Below are 12,853 nucleotides of genomic sequence, written 5' to 3' on the forward strand. Positions count from 1 at the left end.
CAATACCTTTAAGACATCAGCCACTCAGCCGTGTTAAAATACTCCAAACCAGAAGGTGGCAGTAGCGCTGCACGGCATGTCTGTGTGTGTTGCTTTATGGTTTAGATCGATGTTAGCTAGCTAATTAGCTAGCTGAGATTTTGTTGCTTTTGTTATGGAAAGCCCTCGTTACTAGCTAAATAATGTTGACATATTTGCATTACTTACCTCATATGTATATTCTATCCTATTCTACTGTATCATAGTCTATGCCGCTCTGACATTGCTCACCCAAATATTGATATTTTCTTAATTCCATTCCTTTACTTAGATTTGTGTGTATTGTTGTGAAATTGTTAGATATTACTGCACTGTTAGAGCTAAAAACACAAGCATTTCGCTAGACCTGACTTGACGGCGACAGCTAGATAACTAGCTAGCAAGAAATAAATGATTTAATTAATTCTCCATAATCGCATACAGCCCATAGATACAAGTTTAGCTAGCTGGCTAATGTTAGCTAATTTGTTAGCATAATTCGCTAGCTAGCTGTTGTACTAGCTAGGTAAAATCAAGACGCAAGGCGCACTTCACAGAACAGGCGTTCCTTAGTCAAAATATGCAAATACATGCTCCAACAAACCAATAGAATCTCGCTGCAGCTCACCGATTCTCAGTGTGTTTCATGCTTTAAGCAGCTCAGATTCTCAGTGTGTTTCATGCTTTAAGCAGCTCAGATTCTCAGTGTGTTTCATGCTTTAAGCAGCTCAGATTCTCAGTGTGTTTCATGCTTTAAGCAGCTCTCAGATTCTAGGTGTGTTTCATGCAGCTCACATGCAGGCACACCACAGGAGGTTGGTGGCATCTTAATTGGGGAGGATGGGCTTGTGGTAATGACTGGAGAGGAATCAGTGGAATGGTATCAAATACAGTGCCTTGCGAAAGTATTCGGCCCCCTTGAACTTTGCGACCTTTTGCCACATTTCAGGCTTCAAACATAAAGATATAAAACTGTATTTTTTGTGAAGAATCAACAACAAGTGGGACACAATCATGAAGTGGAACGACATTTATTGGATATTTCAAACTTTTTTAACAAATCAAAAACTGAAAAATTGGGCATGCAAAATTATTCAGCCCCCTTAAGTTAATACTTTGTAGCGCCACCTTTTGCTGCGATTACAGCTGTAAGTCGCTTGGGGTATGTCTCTGTCAGTTTTGCACATCGAGAGACTGAAATTCTTTCCCATTCCTCCTTGCAAAACAGCTCGAGCTCAGTGAGGTTGGATGGAGAGCATTTGTGAACAGCAGTTTTCAGTTCTTTCCACAGATTCTCGATTGGATTCAGGTCTGGACTTTGACTTGGCCATTCTAACACCTGGATATGTTTATTTTTGAACCATTCCATTGTAGATTTTGCTTTATGTTTTGGATCATTGTCTTGTTGGAAGACAAATCTCCATCCCAGTCTCAGGTCTTTGCAGACTCCATCAGGTTTTCTTCCCGAATGGTCCTGTATTTAGCTCCATCCATCTTCCCATCAATTTTAACTATCTTCCCTGTCCCTGCTGAAGAAAAGCAGGCCCAAACCATGATGCTGCCACCACCATGTTTGACAGTGGGGATGGTGTGTTCAGGTTGATGAGCTGTGTTGCTTTTACGCCAAACATAACGTTTTGCATTGTTGCCACAAAGTTCAATTTTGGTTTCATCTGACCAGAGCACCTTCTTGCACATGTTTGGTGTGTCTCCCAGGTGGCTTGTGGCAAACTTTAAACAACACTCTTTATGGATATCTTTAAGAAATGGCTTTCTTCTTGCCACTCTTCCATAAAGGCCAGATTTGTGCAATATACGACTGATTGTTGTCCTATGGACAGAGTCTCCCACCTCAGCTGTAGATCTCTGCAGTTCATCCAGAGTGATCATGGGCCTCTTGGCTGCATCTCTGATCAGTCTTCTCCTTGTATGAGCAGAAAGTTTAGAGGGACGGCCAGGTCTTGGTAGATTTGCAGTGGTCTGATACTCCTTCCATTTCAATATTATCACTTGCACAGTGCTCCTTGGGATGTTTAAAGCTTGGGAAATCTTTTTGTATCCAAATCCGGCTTTAAACTTCTTCACAACAGTATCTCTGACCTGCCTGGTGTGTTCCTTGTTCTTCATGATGCTCTCTGCGCTTTTAACGGACCTCTGAGACTATCACAGTGCAGGTGCATTTATACGGAGACTTGATTACACACAGGTGGATTGTATTTATCATCATTAGTCATTTAGGTCAACATTGGATCATTCATAGATCCTCACTGAACTTCTGGAGAGAGTTTGCTGCACTGAAAGTAAAGGGGCTGAATCATTTTGCACGCCCAATTTTTCAGTTTTTGATTTGTTAAAAAAGTTTGAAATATCCAATAAATGTCATTCCACTTCATGATTGTGTCCCACTTGTTGTTGATTCTTCACAAAAAAATACAGTTTTATATCTTTATGTTTGAAGCCTGAAATGTGGCAAAAGGTCGCAAAGTTCAAGGGGGCCGAATACTTTCGCAAGGCATTGTACATCAAACACATGGTCTCCAGGTGTGAGACATTGCATTTGTCCTGTTCCGGCCATTATTATGAGCCGTCCTCCCCTCAGCAGCCTCCACTGAGGCACACGCACACACACGCACGCACACGCACACACACACACACATAGAGCACCCACACACTCATCCTTTCTCTGCCTCTGACCTGGAAATTCATCAAAACACACACACACCAGATACAAACACACTCTCCCTGCTCTGCATCTGAGCTGACAATCCATGACACACACACACACACACTCCTCGCCATGACTCACCCAACAACCCGTGTCCCGTTGTTGGTCACCCCTTCGCTCTGTCCCAGGTAGCCATTCATCTTGGTGTTCCACTGTCTCACTATGTTAGACACATTGGTTGGAGTGGTCCTAAACCAGAATATAAACAACAGGACACAAGCTATGAGCTAGATGAACGTGTTGTTCATCATGACACACTGTGTAGTGAAACAGAGGCTCAACAGTACATGTTTATCCATCAGCAGATCACATTCAGACTAGATCTCGGGTCTTCTGTCTCACAAACACACAGGATTATTAAGCTCTTGACAAGTTAGCTAGTGGGGGGAAAAAAGCTAGTGATTCGATGGTGCAGGTGGTAGCGTTTCAAGCTCAGCAGTAAGGTTAACCAGTTGAACTTGGTTACAGTAGCAGTACTGCCTACCTGTTGGACTCTGGTTCAGAGGAGGTGGTGCTGGGAGACAGTTCAGCTCCAGAGTCTGGGGGCTGTAAACGTCTAGCCATGCGTCCAGACAGGGGTTTAGCCAGCCGTCGTAACGCTGTCACCTCCTGACTCTTTCTACGTAAGACAAGCTCCTGCTGACACTTGTGACTCTCCAACGACCTAATCTGGTACTGAGGGGAGGGGGGAGATGTCAGACAATACATCTGGAGTACATGACTCATAGAGGTTAAATACATATAGAGGGGTTGGGTTAAACGCAGACGACACATTTCAGTTGAAGGCATTCAGTTGTACAACTTACTAGGTATCCCCCTTTCCCTTCCCCTGTACTAATGATTTATTGAACTGGCCTGAGAAGGGAGGTAACAGGTATCCCCCTTTCCCTTCCCCTGTACTAATGATTTATTGAACTGGCCTGAGAAGGGAGGTAACAGGTATCCCCCTTTCCCTTCCCCTGTACTAATGATTTATTGAACTGGCCTGAGAAGGGAGGTAACAGGTATCCCCCTTTCCCTTCCCCTGTACTAATGATTTATTGAACTGGCCTGAGAAGGGAGGTAACAGGTATCCCCCTTTCCCTTCCCTGTACTAATGATTTATTGAACTGGCCTGAGAAGGGAGGTAACAGGTATCCCCCTTTCCCTTCCCTGTACTAATGATTTATTGAACTGGCCTGAGAAGGGAGGTAACAGGTATCCCCCTTTCCCTTTACTAATGATTTATTGAACTGGCCTGAGAAGGGAGGTAACAGGTATCCCCCTTTCCCTTCCCCTAATGATTTATTAACCTAGAAATGTTACTAATGATTTATTGATCTGGTTGAGAAGGGAGGTACAAGTATCCCCCTTTCCCTTCCCCTGTACTAATGATTTATTGAACTGGCCATCCCCCATAATGATTTATTGAACTGGCCAGGCATATCCCCCTTTCCCACTAATGATTTCTGAACTGGCCTGTCACCTCACACACACTTCCCTGTACTAATGATTTATTGAACTGGCCAGGCAGGTATCCCCTTTCCCTAATGATTTATTGAACTGGCCTGAGAAGGGAGGTAACAGGTACACCCTGACAAGAGCATCATAAGTGTATTACTGACACACACACACACACACACACACCCACACCTTGACACACACACACACCCACACCTTGACACACACACACACACACACACACACACCTTGAGACACACACACCCTGACACACACACACACACACACACACACAAACACACCCTGACACACACACACAAACACACCCTGACACACACTCAAACACGTACCTCCTGTCTTCGCTGCTCCTTCTTGAGCTGAGCGATCTCTCTGTTCCTCTTGGCTTCCACCATCCTCCTCCTCAGCTGCTCCTCCTTCATCTGCTTCATCAGCGCCACCTGGGGACCGGAAGAAGAACTGCACTTAGCTGAAGAGAACCCTCAAACTTGCTTACATACTTTTCAGGAAGCATTGGCCATCGATGACTGAGGGGGGAATACCCTCACATAGGGCTATAAACATTGCAGATGGAAATGTCTTGCAATGTACAGTACCAGTCAATAGTGAAGATGTCAAAACTATGAAATAACACATATGGAATCATGTAGTAACCAAAAAAGTGTTAAACAAATGCAAATATATTTTAAGATTCTACAAAGTAGCCACCCTTTGCCTTGATGACAGCTTTGCACACTCAATTGTGTTGTAACAAGGTGGGGGGGGTATACAGAAGATAGCCATGTTTTGTAAAAGACCAAGTCCATATTATGGCAAGAACAGCTCAAATAAGCAAAGAGAAATGACAGTCCATCATTACTAAAAGACATGAAGATGCAGTCGCAAAAACAATCAAGCGCTATGATGAAACTGGCTCTCATGAGGACCGCCACAGGAAAGGAATACCCAGAGTTACCTCTGCTGCAGAGGATACGTTCATTACAGTTAACAGCCTCAGAAATGGCTGCCCAAATAAATGCTTCACAGAGTTCAAGTAATATACACATCTGAACATCAACTGTTCAGAGGAGACTGTGTGAATCAGGCCTTCATGGTCGAATTGTTGCAAAGAAACCACTACTAAAGGACACCAATAAGAAGAAGAGACTTGCTTGGGCCAAGAAACATGCGCAATGGACATTAGACCGGTGGAAATCTGTCCTTTGGTCTGATGAGTCCAGATTTAAGATTTTTGATTCCAATCGCTGTTTCTTTGTGAGACGCAGAGAAGGTGAACGGATGATCTCGGCGGTTGTGTGGTTCCCACCGTGAAGCATGGAGGAGGAGGTGTGATGGTGTCGGGTGTTTTGCTGGTGACACTGTCTGTGATTTATTTAGAATTCAAGGCACACATAACCAGCATGTCTACCACAGCATTCTACAGCAATATTGTCATCCCATCTGATTTGCGCTTAGTGGGACTATCATTTGTTTTTCAACAAGACAAAGACCCAACACACACCTCCAGGCTGTGTAAGGGCTATTTGACCAATGAGAGTGATGGAGTGCTGCATCAGATGACCTGGCCTCCACAATCACCCGACCTCAACCCAAGTGAGATGGTTTGGGATGAGTTTGAGTGAAGGAAAAGCAGCCAACAAGTGCTCAGCATATGTGGAAACTCCTTCAAGGCTGTTGGAAAAGCACTCCTCATGAAGCTGGTTGAGAGAATGCCAAGAGTGTGCAAAGTTGTCATCAAGGCAAAGGGTAGCTACTTTGAAGAATCTAAAATCTAAAATATATTTTGATTTGTTTAACACTTTTTTTGGTTACTACATGATTCCATATGTGTAATTTCATAGTTTTGATGTCTTCACTATTATTATACAATGTAGAAAATAGTCAAAATAAAGAAAAACCCTTGAATGAGTAGGTGTGTCAAAACTTTTGACTGGTACTGTTTATAGTTGACACAATTCTCTGCCTCCTACTCCATTCTCCTCCTCTCCCTCTCCCTCTCCTTGTCCTCCCCTCCTCTCCTCTCCTCTGCCCTCCTCCTCCTCCTCACCTTGGCTTTCTTCATCTCGTTGACCTCCTGCTCTAGATTCTTCAGCTCTCGTTCATAGCGTCCCTGGTTCTTCAGTAGCCTCGCGTGTTCCTTCTGAGCCGCCTGTAGCTTCATCAGGTCTCTGTTCATCTCCTTTAGCCTCTTCTCATAATCTGACTTGATCCTGCTAGCCTTCTCCTCCGTGTAGTTCTCCATGGACACTAGAAAGGAGGAGAGAGAGAGTGATGCTTATTAAATGAGGTAGAGCTGAAATTGAGTACAGTACAGTATGTAAAGGTTACTGCAAATATAAGGAAATACTTCAGTAAATGAGGGATACAAAGTATATTGAAAGCAGGTGATTCCACATGAACATCTTAGGGTCATGTATAAAAATGCCCAGGTGCCCATTATTTTGGCTACCATGACTAGAAGAGATCTCAGTGACTATGAAAGAGGGGTGTCAAAGGAGCATAGGGAGTTTAAAGTGTGTGTGTGTGTGTGTGTGTCTCAGTCACCAGATCTCAACCCAATTAAACACTTAATGGAAGATTCTGGAAGCAGCGCCTGAGACAGCGTTTTCCACCACCATCAACAAAACACCAAATTATGACATTTCTCGTGGAAGAATGGTGTCACATCCCTCCAATAGAGTTCCAGACACTTGTAGAATATATATCAAGGTGCATTGATGCTGTTCTGGCGGTTCGTGGTGAGCCGACACCCTATTAAGACACTATACTAATAAAGTGCTGCTCTACCTTCTTCAACAAGGCAGGTCCTACAGGCCTGGACTACTGTTCAGGTCAGGTGCCACAAAGAGGGACTTTGCAATTGCAATTTTCTCAGAACAGGGCAGGACGGCTGGTCCTTGGATGTACACAGAGAGCTAACATTAATAATATGCATGTCAATCTCTCTCAAAGTAGAGGAGAGATCGACTTCATCACTACTTGTATTTATGAGAGGTATTGACATGTTGAAAGTACCGAGCTGTCTGTTTAAACTACTGGCACACAGCTCAGACAACCATGTGTACCCCAAAAGACATGCCACCAGTCCAGAACAGACTATGGGAGGTGCATAGTACTACATAGAGCCATGACTACATGGAACTCTATTCCACAGTACTACATAGAGCCATGACTATATGGAACTCTATTCCACAGTACTACATAGAGCCATGACTACATGGAACTCTATTCCACAGTACTACATAGAGCCATGACTACATGGAACTCTATTCCACAGTACTACATAGAGCCATGACTACATGGAACTCTATTCCACAGTACTACATAGAGCCATGACTACATGGAACTCTATTCCACAGTACTAGAGCCATAGAGCCATGACTACATGGAACTCTATTCCACAGTACTACTATAGAGCCATGACTATATGGAACTCTATTCCACAGTACTACATAGAGCCATGACTATATGGAACTCTATTCCACAGTACTACATAGAGCCATGACTATATGGAACTCTATTCCACAGTACTACATAGAGCCATGACTATATGGAACTCTATTCCACAGTACTACATAGAGCCATGACTATATGGAACTCTATTCCACATCAGGTAACTGATGCAGCAGTAGAATCAGATTTAAAAACAGATACAAATACACCTTAGGGAACAGCACTGTGAAGCAACACAAACATAGGCACAGACACATGCATACATACACATGATAACATACACACTATACACACACATGATAACATACACACACATGATAACATACACACTATACACACACATGATAACAGACACACTATACACACACGTACGCATGGATTTTATGTTGTGGATATGTGGTAGTAGACTATAGGGGCCTGAGGGCACACACTTAGTGTGTTGTAGATATGTGGTAGTGGACTAGGGGCCTGAGGGCACACACTTAGTGTGTTGTAGATATGTGATAGTGGAGTAGGGGCCTGAGGGCACACACTTAGTGTGTTGTAGATATGTGGTAGTGGAGTAGAGGCCTGAGGGCACACACTTAGTGTGTTGTAGATATGTGATAGTGGAGTAGGGGCCTGAGGGCCAACACTTAGTGTGTTGTAGATATGTGGTAGTGGAGTAGGGGCCTGAGGGCACACACTTAGTGTGTTGTAGATATGTGGTAGTGGAGTAGGGGCCTGAGGGCACACACTTAGTGTGTTGTAGATATGTGGTAGTGGAGTAGGGGCCTGGGGGCCAACACTTAGTGTGTTGTAGATATGTGGTAGTGGAGTAGGGGCCTGAGGGCACACACTTAGTGTGTTGTAGATATGTGGTAGTGGAGTAGGGGCCTGAGGGCCAACACTTAGTGTGTTGTAGATATGTGGTAGTGGAGTAGGGGCCTGAGGGCACACACTTAGTGTGTTGTAGATATGTGGTAGTGGAGTAGGGGCCTGAGGGCCAACACTTAGTGTGTTGTAGATATGTGGTAGTGGAGTAGGGGCCTGAGGGCCAACACTTAGTGTGTTGTAGATATGTGGTAGTGGAGTAGGGGCCTGAGGGCCAACACTTAGTGTGTTGTAGATATGTGGTAGTGGAGTCGGGGCCTGAGGGCACACACTTAGTGTGTTGTAGATATGTGGTAGTGGAGTAGGGGCCTGAGGGCACACACTTAGTGTGTTGTAGATATGTGGTAGTGGAGTAGGGGCCTGAGGGCACACACTTAGTGTGTTGTAGATATGTGATAGTGGAGTAGGGGCCTGAGGGCACACACTTAGTGTGTTGTAGATATGTGGTAGTGGAGTAGGGGCCTGAGGGCACACACTTAGTGTGTTGTAGATATGTGGTAGTGGAGTAGGGGCCTGAGGGCACACACTTAGTGTGTTGTAGATGTGTGGTAGTGGAGTAGGGGCCTGAGGGCACACACTTAGTGTGTTGTAGATATGTGGTAGTGGAGTAGGGGCCTGAGGGCACACACTTAGTGTGTTATAGGTATGTGGTAGTAGAGTAGGGGCCTGAGGGCACACACTTAGTGTGTTGTAGATATGTGGTAGTGGAGTAGGGGCCTGAGGGCACACACTTAGTGTGTTGTAGATATGTGGTAGTGGAGTAGGGGCCTGAGGGCACACACTTAGTGTGTTGTAGATATGTGGTAGTGGGTAGGGGCCTGAGGGCACACACTTAGTGTGTTGTAGATATGTGGTAGTAGAGTAGGGGCCTGAGGGCACACACTTAGTGTGTTGTAGATATGTGGTAGTGGAGTAGGGGCCTGAGGGCACACACTTAGTGTGTTGTAGATATGTGGTAGTGGAGTAGGGGCCTGAGGGCACACACTTAGTGTGTTATAGGTATGTGGTAGTAGAGTAGGGGCCTGAGGGCACACACTTAGTGTGTTGTAGATATGTGGTAGTGGAGTAGGGGCCTGAGGGCACACACTTAGTGTGTTGTAGATATGTGGTAGTGGAGTAGGGGCCTGAGGGCCAACACTTAGTGTGTTGTAGATATGTGGTAGTAGAGTAGGGGCCTGAGGGCACACACTTAGTGTGTTGTAGATATGTGGTAGTAGAGTAGGGGCCTGAGAGCTCACACTTAGTGTGTTGTGAATTCTGTAATGAATGTACTGTAATGTTTTTTTGAATCGTATAACTGCCTTAATTTTGCTGGACCCCAGGAAGAGTAGCTGCTAGTGAATGAGGACCCCAGGAAGAGTAGCTGCTAGTGAATGAGGACCCCAGGAAGAGTAGCTGCTAGTGAATGAGGACCCCAGGAAGAGTAGCTGCTAGTGAATGAGGACCCCAGGAAGAGTAGCTGCTAGTGAATGAGGACCCCAGGAAGAGTAGCTGCTAGTGAATGAGGACCCCAGGAAGAGTAGCTGCTAGTGAATGGGGATCCATAATAAATACAAATGTTGGTGTTTCCTTTATTTGGACATGTACCTGTATCTATGTTGTGCTACAGCTGTGTCTTCCCTTACAACAAGACATCAATGAAGATCTCACATCCCCGCTTACAATCACTCACTGATGCTGGGCAGTGTGTACAGTACACTCTGTGTGCCTACATTACCCATAACTCACTGATGTTGGGCAGTGTGTACAGTACACTCTGTGTGCCTACATTACCCATAACTCACTGATGTTGGGCAGTGTGTACAGTACACTCTGTGTGCCTACATTACCCATAACTCACTGATGTGGGGCAGTGTGTACAGTACACTCTGTGTGCCTACATTACCCATAACTCACTGATGTTGGGCAGTGTGTACAGTACACTCTGTGTGCCTACATTACCCATAACTCACTGATGTGGGGCAGTGTGTACAGTACACTCTGTGTGCCTACATTACCCATAACTCACTGATGTTGGGCAGTGTGTACAGTACACTCTGTGTGCCTACATTACCCATAACTCACTGATGTTGTGTAGTACTCTGTCTCTCTCCAGCTGTGTGTCTCTGTGACTGTGTGCCTACATTACCCATAACTCACTGATGTTGGGCAGTGTGTACAGTACACTCTGTGTGCCTACATTACCCATAACTCACTGATGTTGTGTAGTACTCTGTCTCTCTCCAGCTGTGTGTCTCTGTGACTGTGTGCCTACATTACCCATAACTCACTGATGTTGGGCAGTGTGTACAGTACACTCTGTGTGCCTACATTACCCCAAACTCACTGATGTTGGGCAGTGTGTACAGTACACTCTGTGTGCCTACATTACCCATAACTCACTGATGTTGGGCAGTGTGTACAGTACACTCTGTGTGCCTACATTACCCATACCTCACTGATGTTGGGCAGTGTGTACAGTACACTCTGTGTGCCTACATTACCCATAACTCACTGATGTTGGGCAGTGTGTACAGTACACTCTGTGTGCCTACATTACCCATAACTCACTGATGTTGGGCAGTGTGTACAGTACACTCTGTGTGCCTACATTACCCATAACTCACTGATGTTGGGCAGTGTGTACAGTACACTCTGTGTGCCTACATTACCCATAACTCACTGATGTTGGGCAGTGTGTACAGTACACTCTGTGTGCCTACATTACCCATAACTCACTGATGTTGGGCAGTGTGTACAGTACACTCTGTGTGCCTACATTACCCATAACTCACTGATGTTGGGCAGTGTGTACAGTACACTCTGTGTGCCTACATTACCCATAACTCACTGATGTTGGGCAGTATGTACAGTACACTCTGTGTGCCTACATTACCCATAACTCACTGATGTTGGGCAGTGTGTACAGTACACTCTGTGTGCCTACATTACCCATAACTCACTGATGTTGGGCAGTGTGTACAGTACACTCTGTGTCTGTGTGCCTACATTACCCATAACTCACTGATGTTGGGCAGTGTGTACAGTACACTCTGTGTGCCTACATTACCCATAACTCACTGATGTTGTGTAGTACTCTGTCTCTCTCCAGCTGTGTGTCTCTGTGACTGTGTGCCTACATTACCCATAACTCACTGATGTTGGGCAGTGTGTACAGTACACTCTGTGGGCCTACATTACCCATAACTCACTGATGTTGTGTAGTACTCTGTCTCTCTCCAGCTGTGTGTCTCTGTGACTGTGTGCCTACATTACCCATAACTCACTGATGTTGGGCAGTGTGTACAGTACACTCTGTGTGCCTACATTACCCCAAACTCACTGATGTTGGGCAGTGTGTACAGTACACTCTGTGTGCCTACATTACCCATAACTCACTGATGTTGTGTAGTACTCTGTCTCTCTCCAGCTGTGTGTCTCTGTGACTGTGTGCCTACATTACCCATAACTCACTGATGTTGGGCAGTATGTACAGTACACTCTGTGTGCCTACATTACCCATAACTCACTGATGTTGGGCAGTGTGTACAGTACACTCTGTGTGCCTACATTACCCATAACTCACTGATGTTGGGCAGTGTGTACAGTACACTCTGTGTGCCTACATTACCCATAACTCACTGAGGTTGTGTGGTACTCTGTCTCTCTCCAGCTGTGTGTCTCTGTGACTGCGTGCCTACATTACCCATAACTCACTGAGGTTGTGTAGTACTCTGTCTCTCTCCAGCTGTGTGTCTCTGTGACTGTGTGCCTACATTACCCATAACTCACTGATGTTGGGCAGTATGTACAGTACACTTTGTGTGCCTACATTACCCATAACTCACTGATGTTGGGCAGTATGTACAGTACACTCTGTGTGCCTACATTACCCATAACTCACTGATGTTGGGCAGTATGTACAGTACACTCTGTGTGCCTACATTACCCATAACTCACTGATGTTGGGCAGTGTGTACAGTCTCTGTGACTGCATGCCTATATTACCCATAACTCACTGATGTTGGGCTGTGTCCAGCTGTGTGTCTCTGTGACTGCATGCCTATATTACCCATAACTCACTGAGGTTGTGTGGTACTCTGTCTCTCTCCAGCTGTGTGTCTCTGTGACTGTGTGCCTACATTACCCATAACTCACTGAGGTTGTGTAGTACTCTGTCTCTCTCCAGCTGTGTGTCTCTGATCTTGTTCTGCAGCAGGATGAGTTTCTCTTCATACTGTAGTTTGAGCTGCAGCAATCTCTTCTGACTGTTCTCCAGCTCATCGATCAACTTCTGCTTGATCTCAATCTCACACGTCAGGTCTGCCAGATCCACCTGGAAGTTAG

General features: G+C 45.1%; 1 protein-coding gene across 1 annotated transcript in view; it reads right to left on the bottom strand.

Annotated features, from left to right (window-relative positions):
• The window catches only part of LOC112235708 (kinesin-like protein KIF21B), a 167,160-nt gene that overhangs the window by 63,172 nt on the left and 91,135 nt on the right, over nucleotides 1-12,853 (bottom strand). Inside the window, 5 exon segments of the mRNA XM_042330259.1 lie at nucleotides 2,825-2,932; nucleotides 3,228-3,418; nucleotides 4,534-4,641; nucleotides 6,249-6,448; nucleotides 12,665-12,853. Coding sequence (XP_042186193.1) covers nucleotides 2,825-2,932; nucleotides 3,228-3,418; nucleotides 4,534-4,641; nucleotides 6,249-6,448; nucleotides 12,665-12,853 — 796 coding nt within the window.

Source organism: Oncorhynchus tshawytscha, linkage group LG02 (genome assembly GCF_018296145.1).
Source record: "Oncorhynchus tshawytscha isolate Ot180627B linkage group LG02, Otsh_v2.0, whole genome shotgun sequence".
NCBI lineage: Eukaryota > Metazoa > Chordata > Actinopteri > Salmoniformes > Salmonidae > Oncorhynchus > Oncorhynchus tshawytscha.